Consider the following 16,337-nt stretch of genomic DNA (forward strand, 5'->3'; position numbering starts at 1 on the left):
CCAATAACGCTCTCTGGCCATCTCTCCTACTTACATACGTATACTTATGCATGTCTCTCTTTTTGAACCAGGTATTCCCAGTCACCAGTCCTTTTTCAGCACATAAATCTACAAGCTCTTCACCATTTCCATTTACAACACTGAATACCCCATGTACACCAATTATTTCCACAACTGCCTCATTACTCACCTTTGCATTCAAATCACCCATCACTATAATCCGGTCTCGTGCATCAAAACTACTAACATACTCACTCAGCTGCTCCTAAAAACACGTGCCTCTCATGATCTTTCTTCTCATGCCCTAGGTGCATATACACCAATAATCACCCATCTCTCTCCACCCACCTTCACTTTTACCCATATCAATCTAGAGTTTGCTTTCTTACACTCTATCACATCCTCTCACCACTCCTGTTTCAGGAGTAGTGCTACTCCTCCCATTCCTCTTGTCCTCTCACTAACCCTTGACTTTACTCCCTATACCCTCATTATCTAGTGGAGGTTAAGGTGAAAATTTGTAGAGGTTTTCAGAAAACAAGTTAGAATGTTGGGTGAAAAGAGTGGTGAGAGTAAGTGAGCTTGGAAAGGAGATTTGTGTGAGGAAGTAACAGGAAAGATCGAGTGCCGAATGTTAAAAGGTGAGAGCAAAAGACGTAAGGGGAGTGGGAGAGGAATGAGATGTATTTAGGGAAGCAATGATGGCTTGCGCAAAAGGCATGAGAAAGGTGGGAGGCGGGCAGATTAGAAAGGGTAGTGAGTGGTGGGATGAAGCAAGATTGCTAGTGAAAGAGAAGAGAGGCATTTGGACGATTTTTGCAAGGAAATAGTACAAATAGCTGGGAGATGTATAAAAGAAAGAGGCAAGAGGTCAAGAGAAAGGTGCAAGAGGTGAAAAACAGGGCAAAAGAGAGTTGGGGTGAGAGAGTATCATTATATTCTAGGAGAATAAAGAGATATTTTGGAAGGAGGTAGATAAAGTGCGCAAGACAAAAGAACAAATGGGAACATCAGTGAAGGGGGGCTAATGGGGAGGAAATAACAAGTAGTGGTGAAGTGAGAGGAGATGGAGTGAGTATTTTGAAGGTTTATTGAACGAATTTGATGATAGAGTGGCAGATATAGGGTACTTTGGTCGAGGTTTTGTGCGAAGTGAGAGGGTCAGGGAGAATGGTTTGGTAAACAGAGAAGAGGTGGTGTGTTCAAATTACAGAGGTATAAGTTTGTTGGGTATTCCTGAGAAATTATATGGGAGGATATTGACTGAGAGGGTAAAGCCATGTACAGAGGATCAGATTGGAGAAGAGCAGAGTGGTTTCAGAAGTGGTAGAGGAATATATATATATATATATATATATATATATATATATATATATATATATATATATATATATATATATATATATTTCTTTCTTTCTTTTAAACTATTCGCCATTTCCCGCGCTAGCGAGGTAGCGTTAAGTACAGAGGACTGGGCCTTTTTTGGAATATCCTCACCTGGCCCCCTCTGTTCCTCCTTTTGGAAAAAAAAAAAAAAATGAGAGGGGAGGATTTCCAGCCCCCCGCTCCCTCCCCTTTCAGTCGCTTTTTACGACACGCAGGGAATACGTGGGAAGTATTCTTAATCCCCTATCCCCAGGGACAATATATATATATATATATATATATATATATATATATATATATATATATATATATATATATATATATATAGCACTTTACCCTGGCTGAAGAAACGAGGAAACTTGTGGACAAATATTCCCCCTGCCCCAAGTACCACCAGAAGGTCATATCATAAATGAAGTGGTCGGCCACATAGTTGCTGCCTATGACGAGAGACTCTAGGTGGACCATATCATGCTCGCAGTTGGATTTACGTGAGTGTTCTAAGATCCTGCTGTCATCATCTTCATCATCGTCATTTAAAGGAACGAGCAGGCGATGTTGGCCAAGGCACACTATATACCCTTACCACCTCTAGTATATCATTATCTTCACTATACCCTTAGTTCTAATAGGCTCTTACCTTCACTATACCCTTAGCTCTAATAGACTCTTATCTTCACTATACACTTACCTCAAATGTACTGTCATCTTCACGATACCCTTAGCTTTAATACACCTTTATCTTCACTACACCCTTAGTTCTAGTACACCGTTATCTTCCCTATACCCTTAGCTTTAACATAACATTAAATTCACGATAGCCTTAGCTCTAATACACCGTTATCTTCACTCACTATACCCTTAGCTTTAATACACCATTATCTTCGCTATACCCTTAGCTGTACTACACAGTTATCTTCACTATAGCCTTAGCTGTAGTACACTATTATCTTCACTATACCCTTAGGTCTAATACACGGTTATCTTCATTATACCCTAAGCTTTGATACCGCATTACATTTACTATACCCTCGGCTCTAATGCACCGTTATCTTCACTATACCCTTAGCTTTGATGCCGAATTATATTCACTATACCCTTAGCTCTAATACACTGTTATCTTCTCACAAATTCTTCAAAGGAAACACCTGATCCACACATTCCGCCAATCCTCAGGCACTTCACAATGATCCACTCATAAACTGAATATCCTTACCAACCAATGAACAACACAGTTACCCAGTTTCTGAATAGATTCAACCGCATTGCAATGGAAACCCGCTGCCATGCCGAATTTCATCTTTCGCAAGGCTTTCATCACCTTCTCTTTTCACCAAAGCACTCTCCCTGACTATGTCACTTGGCACACCAGCCCAACCAAAAGACCCTGCATCTGGCACTCTGTATCATCAAACACATTGAAGAAACCTTCAAAATACTCCATCTCCTACTCACTTGATCTCTATCTGCTATCATCAATACAGAAAGTAACTTCACTATAAGACCAATGCGGGTAGTATACATATATCGCTAAGGAAGAAGAACATTCAAAGGGTACTGTTTTTTGTTGTCGTCATGTGAAATATTAAAGTAGACTGAGATGTGAGATGCATCTCAATTTCAAATAAAGTGTGTCAATCATGTTGAAAAAAATGATGTTGCTGGCAGTGGCTGGTGCAATCATAACAGTGTTCATAGAACTGGTCAACATTCTGGTGAATATGGGAGAGGAGAGACTGGTGATTTTCCTTCAAGAGCGACACAGATAGATAAATTCTGTCACAATACCTCTTTTGGGAGTGTTTGAGCCTGAACCATTGCTCCTCCTGCCAGTAGATACTGGCCAGAGTGATATCCCCGTTTTAAGACCATTCTTGAGTGTGTTCTTCAAAGTAAAGAACATAGTTAACCTCATCAGTGAGGCCATTACAATACCGAAGCGCCCTAGCTACCTCATTCGTTTGAGAGGCGTTCTGAGGAGATACGTTCCCGTCGTAACGATATTGCTGACGACCCTTGGAGGACTAATAGTTTATCTGGCATATGCCATTGTAAGGGCCCACGTTAAAGCAGCCGGAGAAGAGGTCAGGACAAGGGCTTTGGCAGGCGGGAAGGGCAAGGCTGTCGGGAAGGGTAAGGGCGCCGGGAAGACCAAGGCTGCTGCCGATGCCAGGTTTGCCGCCGTAGTCAGAGGTGCCGCTGAAGCCAACGCTGCCGTCGAAGCCAAGGCTGCAGCTGAAGCCAAGGCTGCTGCTGAAGCCAAGGTGGCCGTCGAAGCTAAGGCTGCTGCTGAAGCCAAGGCTGCTGCTGAAGCCAAGGCCGCCGCCGAAGCCAAGGCCGCCGCCGAAGCCAAGACTGCCGCTGAAAAGAGGTTTGCCGCCGTAGCCATTGCTGCCGCCGAAGCCAGGTTTGCCGCCGTAGCCAGGGCTGCTTCAGAAGCCAACGCTGCCTTCGAAGGCAAGGCTGCAGCTGAAGCGAGAGCTGCCGCCAAAGCCAGGCTGGCTGCCGAAGCCAGGGCTGCTGCTGAAGCCAAGGCTGCTGCTGAAGCCAATGTTGCCGCTGAAGCCAAGGCTGCAGCTGAAGCCAAGGCTGCTGCCGAAGCCAAGGCAGCAGCTGAAGCCAAGGCTGCTGCCGAAGCCAAGGCAGCAGCTGAAGCCAAAATTGCAGCTGAAGCCAAGGCTGCTGCCGAAGCCAAGGCAGCAGCTGAAGCCAAGGCTGCAGCCGAAGCCAAGGCAGCAGCTGAAGCCAAAGCTGCAGCTGAAGCCAAGGCTGCAGCCGAAGCCAAGGCTGCAGCTGAAGCCAAAGCTGCAGCTGAAGCCAAGGCTGCAGCCGAAGCCAAGGCTGCAGCTGAAGCCAAGGCTGTAGCTGAAGCCAAGGCTGCAGCTGAAGCCAAGGCTGCTGCTGAAGCCAAGGCTGCAGCTGAAGCCAAGGCTGCAGCCGAAGCCAAGGCTGCAGCTGAAGCCCAGGCCGCGGCCAAGGCCCGGGCCCACAGGCTACGTTACAGCGAGACTGCTTCAGGTGACACCAACCTTGTCCATGAGAGACCCTCCCAGGGACGTTAGGCAGGTCTGTGGGATAGTAAGGCAGCAGCAAGTGATAGGATTCGCTCTGTCACTGTTACCAGTATACCCAGGCGATTCATTGCATATCTCATCGGACCACAGGGACAAAATGCCACCTTTCTACGGGACTAGTACAACGTTAGAGTGTCTTTTCTCGAAAAGAGGACCAATCCTCAGTTATCACCGTGAGTGGTACTGAGCTAAATGTGCAGAGGGCTATTAACGCAATGCACGCTAATGTGAGTATGAACGCAAGCAGCAGACTAGGATTATTAAAGGATCCAGAAATTTACCAATATCTTCTTTGGTGCCAGGAGGAAGACTTCGCCAGCAAATACATGAAAGACGAGAGTTGAAAAGCGCCCGAGTGTGTAACTAGTACTCTGGAGTGAAAGTATGGGCCAGTATATAATGGAGATGACCATTTCTGAAACCATTTCCAAACATACTATCTGAGGTCATCGTGTGTTGGTGAAGTGCCGGCGTCTGGACGCCAGCCACACCCCATCTGTATATACACTGAAGATCCAGAAAGTATCATTTGATTTGTCGTTATTGATATTTTTCTTCATATATTGCTACATTTAGGTCTAATGTTGTGGTGGTTTTAACGTTTTTGTTAAAAGTTACTATTTGCCTGTTAGCGATCTTAGAAAAATAATGCCTGGTCATTTAGTGTAGTGTTTTACTGCCTGCTGGAAGTATACACTAACATAATCTTTTTGATATTATTATACCGATACCATCAAACTATTCATTCACAATCCTTCCTTTTGGTGCCATGTTATGTTTGTGGGAGTTACACAGTCCGCGGTGATGGCGCGGGCACGAGTACATGGTTGTACTATATATATATATATATATATATATATATATATATATATATATATATATATATATATATATATATATATATGTGAATAAGAGCAAGGTTATTAGGTACAGTAGGGTTGAGGGTCAAGTCAATTGGGAGGTGAGTTTGAATGGAGAAAAACTGGAGGAAGTGAAGTGTTTTAGATATCTGGGAGTGGATCTGGCAGCGGATGGAACCATGGAAGCGGAAGTGGATCATAGGGTGGGGGAGGGGGCGAAAATTCTGGGGGCCTTGAAGAATGTGTGGAAGTCGAGAACATTATCTCGGAAAGCAAAAATGGGTATGTTTGAAGGAATAGTGGTTCCAACAATGTTGTATGGTTGCGAGGCGTGGGCTATGGATAGAGTTGTGCGCAGGAGGATGGATGTGCTGGAAATGAGATGTTTGAGGACAATGTGTGGTGTGAGGTGGTTTGATCGAGTAAGTAACGTAAGGGTAAGAGAGATGTGTGGAAATAAAAAGAGCGTGGTTGAGAGAGCAGAAGAGGGTGTTTTGAAATGGTTTGGGCACATGGAGAGAATGAGTGAGGAAAGATTGACCAAGAGGATATATGTGTCGGAGGTGGAGGGAACGAGGAGAAGAGGGAGACCAAATTGGAGGTGGAAAGATGGAGTGAAAAAGATTTTGTGTGATCGGGGCCTGAACATGCAGGAGGGTGAAAGGAGGGCAAGGAATAGAGTGAATTGGAGCGATGTGGTATAGGTTGACGTGCTGTCAGTGGATTGAATCAAGGCATGTGAAGCGTCTGGGGTAAACCATGGAAAGCTGTGTAGGTATGTATATTTGCGTGTGTGGACGTATGTATATACATGTGTATGGGGGTGGGATGGGCCATTTCTTTCGTCTGTTTCCTTGCGCTACCTCGCAAACGCGGGAGACAGCGACAAAGAAAAAAAAAATATATATATATATATATATATATATGTACAGAGCATCAGACTGGGGAAGAGCAGTGTGGTTTCAGAAGTGGTAGAGGATGTGTGGATCAGGTGTTTGCTTTGAAGAATGTATGTGAGAAATACTTAGAAAAGCAAATGGATTTGTATGTAGCATTTATGGATCTGGAGAAGGCATATGATAGAGTTGATAGAGATGCTCTGTGGAAGGTATTAAGAATATACGGTGTGGGAGGTAAGTTGTTAGAAGCAGTGAAAAGTTTTTATCGAGGATGTAAGGCATGTGTACGTGTAGGAAGAGAGGAAAGTGATTGGTTCTCAGTGAATGTAGGTTTGCGGTAGGGGTGTGTGATGTCTCCATGGTTGTTTAATTTGTTTATGGATGTGGTTGTTAGGGAGGTGAACGCAAGAGTTCTGGAAAGAGGGGCAAGTTTGAAGTCTGTTGGGGATGAGAGAGCTTGGGAAGTGAGTCAGTTGTTGTTCGTTGATGATACAGCGCTGGTGGCTGATTCATGTGAGAAACTGCAGAAGCTGGTGACTGAGTTTGGAAAAGTGTGTGAAAGAAGAAAGTTAAGAGTGAATGTGAATAAGAGCAAGGTTATTAGGTACAGTACGGTTGAGGATCAAGTCAATTGGGAGGTAAGTTTGAATGGAGAGAAACTGGAGAAAGTAAAGTGTTTTAGATATCTGGGAGTGGATCTGGCAGCGGATGGAACCATGGAAGCGGAAGTGAATCATAGGGCGGGGAAGGGGGCGAAAATCCTGGGAGCCTTGAAGAATGTGTGGTTGAGAGAGCGGAAGAGGGTGTCTTGAAATGGTTTGGGCACATGGAGAGAATGAGTGAGGAAAGATTGACCAAGAGGATATATGTGTCGGAGGTGGAGGGAACGAGAAGTGGGAGACCAAATTAGAGGTGGAAAGATGGAGTGAAAAAGATTTTGAGTGATCGGGGCCTGAACATGCAGGAGGGTGAAAGGCGGGAAAGGATTAGAGTGAATGGATCGATGTGGCATACCGGGGTCGACGTGCTGTCAATGGATTGAATCAGGGCATGTGAAGCGTCCGGGGTAAACCATGGAAAGTTCTGTGGGGCCTGGATGTGGAAAGGGAGCTGTGGTTTCGGGCATTATTGCATGACAGCTAGAGACTGAGTGTGAACGAATGGGGCCTTTGTTGTCTTTTCCTAGCGCTACCTCGCACACATGAGGGGGGGAGGAGGATGTTATTCCATGTGTGGCGAGGTGGCGATGGGAATGAATAAAGGCAGCCAGTGTGAATTGTGTGCATGTGTATATATGTATGTGTCTGTGTGTGTATATATATGTGTACATTGAGATGTATGGGTATGTATATTTGCGTGTGTGGACGTGTATGTATGTACATGTGTATGGGGGTGGGTTGGGCCATTTCTTTCGTCTGTTTCCTTGCGCTACCTCGCAAACGCGGGAGACAGCGACAAAGCAAAATAAAAAAAAATATATATATATATATATATACATATATATGGGGCCTTTGTTGTCTTTTCCTAGCGCTACCTCGCACACATGAGGGGGGGAGGAGGATGTTATTCCATGTGTGGCGAGGTGGCGATGGGAATGAATAAAGGCAGCCAGTGTGAATTGTGTGCATGTGTATATATGTATGTGTCTGTGTGTGTATATATATGTGTACATTGAGATGTATGGGTATGTATATTTGCGTGTGTGGACGTGTATGTATGTACATGTGTATGGGGGTGGGTTGGGCCATTTCTTTCGTCTGTTTCCTTGCGCTACCTCGCAAACGCGGGAGACAGCGACAAAGCAAAATAAAAAAAAATATATATATATATATATACATATATATATATATATATATATATATATATATATATATATATATATATATATATATATATATATATATATATACCGTTATTCCTCTATGACATTCTCCTTTCATTCGTGGGTTCATTCGCTTTCTATCAAGCAAAACTGGCCACCAAGAATCTCTCGTGTGATGAGCACTTTTTATGTAACACCTTAGTCAGTGTGAGGAAAATATATTCTCGTTAAATCATTCCGAATGAACTTGCAAATTCATTTGGCGGTCTCGTCTAGGTTAGGGACGAGAAAAACGTTTGGCAAGATCTAGGTATATGAATCACTGAGGACACAACACTCATGATAAGGATGAAGCTTCTGCTTGGTGATCCAGATGAAGTTCTTTCCACAGAATTGTTAAGGCACATACGTCAACAACAACAAGTGAATGGTGAGTGGATCCAAATAATAGCCACATACGTGACCAAATCTGGACTGCGCCAAGTGTATATGTTAGGGAAGCAACAGCTGTCCCTGTTATCCAGGCAGATGAGTATCTTTCTCATCACTATACCTGCTTATTCACTTGAGAAACAGATTATACACTCTCTCCACCTTCAACATTCTGCCAAAATCAATGAATCTTCAACACATACAGAAACTCCAGTTTGAAAACAGTATGAAATCAGTGTCTTTACTGACGGTTCTCTCAACTCTGCCACGACGGGGGTTGGAAGTGCTGTCACTGTAACTCAGCCTAATAGTAATAGACTCGAGAAGCATGTTGCTATAAACAAATGAGCATCAACCTTACTAAGTTTTCCCATAGCTCATGAGCTTGCTGATACTACATCCAAAGCCTGTATGATCATCTCTGATTCTCCGTCCTCACTACTTGCCTTCAGTATTCTGAGAGCAGAGTGTAACATGGTTGTTTCTGAAGCCAATGACAGACGTAGCAGGACCTCTCGTCAGTGATTCAAGTCAAACTTTTGTGGCTTCCGACTCACACAGGTCTCACTGAAAATGGCACAGCTTATGATTTAGCCCAACTTGTACTAAATAAGGAGATCCTCGAACTCACTTATGGGTTATCAAATAAAAGTTTTAAAACTACGATGAAAGACGAACTAAAGCGTTCACATGAAGTAAACAGAAGAGTGCCGTTGACTCTGGCATACCTATTTTCCAACGCAATAACATATATCAAACACACATGTATGGAAAGAGTAACAAGGTCAGTAGACAACATGATGCTGTCGCCGCTAGATTAAGATGAGGTTACAAGCACAACTGGCGTCTTAGTTTAGTAAAGGTAATATGGTAAAAGTTGTGCTGTGTGTGGGCAGAGATATGAACGCACACTACAGCATCTTGTCTTGATATACAAGAAAACTTGTGGATTTAAGAGATAGTTCTAAACAAACTTTAGAAGAGATAGTACAACATCCTTTTTGTTAATAATGAAATTATTGAAATCTTGACTCTGCTTCCATTTGTGGCATCTTGTGAATAAATTTATGAAGCGACTATAATCTTATGTGATAAACCAACTTTGTGATATCTAATGTTATAATCATCAGGCCACTAGGATCTGACCAACAAAGACCTTTTGTAACTCTTTTGCGCCGCTGGCAAGATGAACATGGCCGCCACAGTAAATCAACAGCTGATGGAGACAAAAACTAAACTGGGGACGCTCGGCCTCCTCTCATCTTAGGACTGTAGGGCCGGTTCTGAGGGAAGGAAATTAAGGATTAGATTTCTTTCCCCACCTACGACCTGGGAGGCGAGGTATAGGGAGGATGTACGGTGGGGTGGAGCCCCTTTTCCTGGCACTGTTGAGCCGGAGGGTATATGGCAATCTGGTGTCTTTCGTCTGTGTAGGAACAGCAGTTGGGGTACTAGCACCTCATCCTGTGACCAAGGGATTTAAGGAATTACGTCAGGATCAAAGCTGTCACTATTTTTCAGCCAAATTGGTGTTGACGTTCTTGGGATGGTCCGCGTGTGTCAGGCATGTGGACCACCATGTCATGGTCCTGTGCTCGAGTGTGATCTATACAGTTGGAGTGGTGGTCTTCACTCTCTTCCTTCTCCTCTCCCAAGCTTTCAGAAAGTCTCGTGGATACATCGCCTCTTCGTTCGAGTCGGCGGATCAAATGCCTCTCGTAAACATAAGATTATATCTTATTTCCCCCAAAGGACGCAGGCGACAGGCGAGCCTCTGTGATTCGCAAACCCATACGGAGCAAACGAAAAAAAAAAAAAAAAGCTAGATTGAGTCATGGTAGACACAGAAGGTATTGTTCAATGGGCATGGTTGCTGCTGAATCATCTGGACTCGTTTGGATGGGAGTAATCAAGCAGCCATCAGCAACGCCTTCCCTGTCTTGAGGTGAGCTGAGCCACCACACAGGTGGAGATTTGGTCAACAGGAATGTACAAAACATGACTCCTATGAGGATGTCCGAAGCTTCCCCTAAAGTGATGGCTCGTTAGGTCCCCACGCAGACGCGTCCTCACTTCACCCCCTCAGCAGGGTGGCATGATACACCAGCACCAAGGACCCGCGACGTCCTCCTCAGTGACGCCCCATCAAGTAAGTCCTTCCTCTGTGCCTGCAGGCGGGTCTTGATGGATATCATTTGACAACTCGGATGGCAGGTATCGCCCATCTTTACGACCCGATGCTTAAGAAGACGCAGGATTGTATCATGTTAATCTCCCTTGTTATCAAAACAACTAACCTCACCTTAAAACCAATTCCAAACGAAAAACAAACTTCAAAACAAACTGACGAAACAAAAACAGACCCATAGAGAAATAATAAAAGGAAATCCCACAAGCCTCTCCTCAACTAGATCGTGGTAAACTAAAACTCCTTAAAGCAAACCCAACTCAACCCGGGCAAGCATGGTTTACTCCAGTTTGATGCTATCATTGGTCAAGTCAGACATATCGCTGACACTCTCGTGAATGACCAAGTACCAGACATTCATCTTGACCACAGTGAGAGTACAGCAGCGAGGACGAGAAGAGTTCCACAAGATAGCAAGTGTTCGATAGGGGCGTCTAGGTGCTCTGCCTTGACCACGGGAGTGTGTTACTGAACAGAGGGAAGGAGCATAGCGAAGTGTGTATGAGATTTTCAGATTACTGAATACGACACGAAAGTGAACTCGTTGCCTGAAACGAGAAAACACTGGATATTAGTTGAATAAGATGAACATACACGTGACCACGATTCTGCATCATCTGTAACGCCTCAGCTGTGTGTATTTTCAGCCAAATGGTTGCCTACATCATACAAAAAGTTATTCATTTATCTATCTATTCATTTTTCTTGACCTGTGGTTTCGCCCGATGGACGTGATTAGCCTGAGCACTGAAGGAACACCATGGAAGAGGGTCAGATGATGATTGACTGGGACACGTCAGGGACATAGGGAGAATAAGAATTGTCCTGCTTTCCGATGCCAAGTGGGAGAACAGACGTCGCTCTAGTGCGAGCTTAAAGATTCTTTACCTGAACATAGAGAGAGAGAGAGAGAGAGAGAGAGAGAGAGAGAGAGAGAGAGAGAGAGAGAGAGAGAGAGAGAGAGAGAGAGAGAGAGAGAGAGAGAGAGAGAGAGAGAGCACTACGCTCGTGTGGGTCACGTACTCAGACAGACCCACCCTCACCCTACCATATCGTTAACACATCTCATCAAGCCACGTCTCCTGCAGGGAGTGAAGGATTTATCCTTGTGCAAACTCCTCCCGGCGTGGCGTCCGGGAAGCGAGGAGAGCTGGACCCGCAGCCAGACTACGAAGCCTCTCATTCATGAGGGAGAATGATTCACGCGGGGGTTCAGACCCTCCGTTGTGTAGCCTCATAACCACCCCCCACCACGGTATAATTGGCTCACTGTGTGTGAGAACAGAACAATAGGACACTATCACAGAAGGTAAATACCCAGGGTATACTTACACACACACACACACACACACACACACACACACACACACACACACACGCACACACACACACACACACACACACACACACACACACGGCACTTTCGGTATCGAATCCGCATGAGTTAGAATCGTTGATAGATATCTTAATAGATGTTGCTATGATGTGAAGGTAAGGGTGGCCTAGGCAGTCTTGAAGGATCTGTGTAGTGAAGCGTCATCTCACACAAGCTGTAACGACAGCATAGGTTTATGATAAGGTGTGTTTACTGACCTTACACAGTCTCAGGGAAGACGACCACTGGGTTGGTCTGTGGCGCGATAGATCATTACCACAGTGTTATACTGAAAGGTAGAAGAAGAAGAAGAAGAAGGGTAGAGAGAGAGAGAGAGAGAGAGAGAGAGAGAGAGAGAGAGAGAGAGAGAGAGAGAGAGAGAGAGAGAGAGAGAGATTAAGGCGAGTGCTTGCTTCTTGAGTCAGATCTCTCGATCTCAGTTCGCATTTTGGAGCCTTTGTTTAGTGCAGTGACGGTCCTCACGTTCTTAGTTGTGTTTAGTGTAATATTAAATCCCTATACATCCTTAGTTACTTTCATTCAATGATGTTCGTACACGCCCTCATTTCTGTTTGGTATAATGATGGTCCTAACACCTTCCTTAATCATTTCTTGTGTTATGATGCCCACTATACTTCCTCAAGGACGGTAAGGATCATGACGATGCTCACACGTCATTAGATATCTTTGGTATAACAAAGGGCCGTACACGTCTCTAGTTATGATTAGTATAATGATGATCCTCGCACGTCCCTAGTGGTAGAGTGATGGACAGTAGACGGCCTTTAAGACGGGCAAAGAGTTAACAACTTCTCGTGTTACGTGCCATAGAGAGAGGGTGTGTCTGAGGTCGCTTCTACTACTACGACGTTCATAACCCGACCTCTGTTATTGAATGGCTTGAGAAGGCTGGAAGTTCTTGACCCGTCGTCCTACACGGATGGCAGAGAACGCCGGAACACCCAGTGTCAACCTTCACAAGAGAAACGACCGCTGGAATATGGAGGTAAAGGATTTCCACTTCTTTGTTGTTGATATCGGAATACATTCATGATGGTGTTTGCATACGGAGGTGTAGTATATATTCTATAAATTTTATCGAGTTCCTTTCGGTTACTTGGCACACTGACGTCAGTAGCAATGAGTAACGCGATGCGCATCAATTCGTCTCAAAGAAACCACAGATGGGAAAGAATGAACTGAAATGTAGAGTGTAGTGTGGATGACCCGGTGGAATAATTGTGTACGGCAACGACCCCTGGCAGCGAGAGTGCCCGTGACCTTCTTGAGGAGAACTGAGGGAGTGTCGCCCCAAGAGCCTAGGCAGCCGGTGGTACACGCATCGCTGGGCCTCCCTCCCTCCTCCTCACCCAGTAGTGTGCAAGCCACCAACCCAGTGCCCACGAACTGTCCCCTCCGGGGCTCAAGACCTAGTCTACGTTCCCGCGCACGCGCGCACCACACCGTCAGTACACTGACCGCCTGTGTTCTTCCTCGATATAGTGAGTGGAAAAACACTTTCCGTGTTCTTATTCGCAAGATGTGGAGGATTTTGCAAGTGGTTGCTGCCTGGTGCCTGGTGGGTGTTTTAGCAGAGCCCGGTACGAGTGTGTTGAATGAGCTGTTCTGGTGTAACACCCTGTGTGTGTGTCGCGCCAAGACCCAAGTGGAGGTGCAGTGCTTCGATCGCAAACAGTTGTACAACCTTCTGGGCTTCTCAGAAAAAATGGTCAGGAGGCTGGAGAGGAATAATTGGGAAATGGAAACCCAGGTTCACTGGTGTAATGACCTGTGCCTCTGTCATACTAAGAACAACCGAGAGTTTCAGTGTGTCCAGGAACACAGCCTCGTCCAGTTCATTACTGAAACCGTTGGGGACAGGTACTTCCTGTACACGGAAGAGCCAGAGGATCAGATACAGGCAGTGGTAGAGGAGGGACCAGTAAAACAGCCAGCGGAAGAAGGGAACCTAGCGGAAGAGGAAGGCCCAGTGGAACGGCCAGTGGAGGAAGAGAACCCAGTGGAACACCCAGTAGAAAAGGAGAGCTCAATGGAAGAAGAACCGCAGGTGGAAGAGGAGATATCAATTGAAAAAGAAAAACCAGAGCTAGAGGAAAGTCCAGTGGAAGAGGAATATCCAGTGGAAGAGGAATATCCAGTGGAAGAGGAATATCCAGTGGAAGAGGAGCACCCACTGGAGTCAGAACAAACAGTAGAGGAGGGACAGCCACTGGAGGACGAACGTCCAGTGGAAGAAGAGGTGTCGGATGAAAAAGAAGAAATAGAAAAGATCGAACACGCGAAAAGAAGTGAAAGAAGAAAGAACAAGAAAACTCGCAAGCCCAAGAAGATTCACAGGAAGAAAGATCATAATCCTCCTGCCGAAGAGGACGTGGCTGTCTCTCCTACGGCTGGGGCAGTACCCGAGCCCATCACGGAGCATGTGTCGGCTCCCGACCCCACCATGCCCCTCCCCACCACCACGCCCTCTCAGCCAGCCCATATCTCAGCCCACCAAAACCAGCCACTGATCGAGGAGGAAGCCGAGCTACTGCCGAAGCAAGAGGCGGTGGCGGCGAGTCCTGCTGTCACCGCGATGCAGCCTCCGACCCGCAGACAGCCCTTCCCGACGTTGGCGACGGCGACCACAGCGCCGCCTCACACCCAACACGCCACCACGTACGAGGAGGACCCGGTCATACCACCCAAGGTGTCGCCCGTGCTCGAGGTGCCCATGGAGAGGAAGACTGTGGCGACTGAGGTATCACAAGACCTAGAGGAGCTTAGCGACGCTGTGATGCAGATCAAGAGCGACGTGGTGTTGAACCAACGTATTCTCCTGGTCACCGTCGCTGTGGCGGGGATTGCAATGTTAGGGTAAGTGATCGTACGCTACGTTACCAGTTGAATGTGTTACAGCCTCAACGAGGTCGTTAAACTTACTGAACTCGGGTCAGGATGAGGTGGGTAGTTCTCTTGTTCAATAAACGCGCGCGCGGGTGTGTGTGTGTGTGTGTGTGTGTGTGTGTGTGTACGTTAGAGAGGTAGCGTTAAGATCAGAGCGCTGAGCCTTAGAAGAAATATCCTCACTTGGCCTCCTTCTCTGTTCCCTTTTTGGAAAATTCAAAATGGGTGGGGAGGAATTCCATCCCCTCGCTCTCTCCACTTATAGTCGCCATCTACGACACGTAGGGAAGAGGTGAAAAAGAGGACAAATGAGAGTTGGGGTGAGAGAGTATCATTAAATATTAGGGAGAATAAAAAAAGATGCTTTGAAGAAGGTAAGACAAGAGAACAAATGGGAAAATCGGTGAAGGGGGCTAATGGGGAGGTAATAGCAAGTAGTGAAGTGAGAAGGAGATGGAGTGAGTATTTTGAAGGTTTGTTGAATGTGTTAGATGATAGAGTGGGAGATATAGGGTGTTTTGGTCGAGGTGGTGTGCGAAGTGAGAGGATCAGGGAGAATGGTTTAGTAAACAGAGAAGAGGTAGTGAAAGCTTTGCGGAAGATGAAAGCCGTCTATTTCCTGGCTGGTGCAGAGAATGGATGGAGCCAAGCAAGGATGAATATGTACATCTGTATATATATAAGAATATAGAGTATGACGATAAAGTTCAGGGGATGGCAAGTCTAGGTTTTCCTAGCAGCTTTTGCCGTTGTTGATCATCAACCTACCGTGAGAGGGAGGCTGGATAGCTCAATTCTCGTCTCAGTCACGATGACAGTTATCTCAACAAGGTATACTGTCTCTAAGAGGATGTTGAGGAAGTTCTTTTGTAAGATCTCGGGTGGTGAGCCTCCTAAGGTCCTCATACATTCTCTCCATATCTTGAATTAGTTCTTTAACTCTCTCAATTTATTGACGGGAAGAGTTTAGATCTTGCAACAATTCCATGGTCCAGTGCGTTTCATTTTCAGGGACAAACACAACACCAATCTCCTGGGCTGGAACGTTGCTTGACCCAGTGACTGTCGTGTTAGTCACATTGACAGCTTTGTCAGATGGAGTCCCTATAGTTTCATTGACTGAAGGTGACAAGGTCTGTGGGTGTGTGTCAGTCAGCAGGTACACAGCCATACATGTACATATTACAACGATAAAGGCGAGGAAGACCCTAAGTTTCACACTAGGTCGCCGACTGCTTTTCAACTTTCCCTTCTTTATCGGCAAGAATTCCACGTATAAGTCTTTTGGTACCAGAATCATCATTTCAGTTAACATGAGGTTGATCATGCATTGTATATCCTCCAGCTTTATGCTTCTCCAGGGAAGAAATGCTGCCGCTATCATAATACTGACA

General features: G+C 45.6%; 1 protein-coding gene across 1 annotated transcript in view; it reads left to right on the top strand.

Moving 5' to 3' along the window:
* The first annotated feature begins 13,243 nt into the window (after nt 1–13,243).
* The window catches only part of LOC139761734 (uncharacterized), a 54,432-nt gene continuing 51,338 nt past the window's right edge, over nt 13,244–16,337 (top strand). Inside the window, exon 1 of the mRNA XM_071686138.1 lies at nt 13,244–14,913. Within this exon, the coding sequence (XP_071542239.1) occupies nt 13,259–14,913 (1,655 nt within the window). The 5' untranslated portion in view covers nt 13,244–13,258. The remainder of the gene's footprint in view (nt 14,914–16,337) is intronic.

Source organism: Panulirus ornatus, chromosome 41, assembly GCF_036320965.1.
Source record: "Panulirus ornatus isolate Po-2019 chromosome 41, ASM3632096v1, whole genome shotgun sequence".
NCBI classification, from domain to species: Eukaryota; Metazoa; Arthropoda; class Malacostraca; order Decapoda; family Palinuridae; genus Panulirus; species Panulirus ornatus.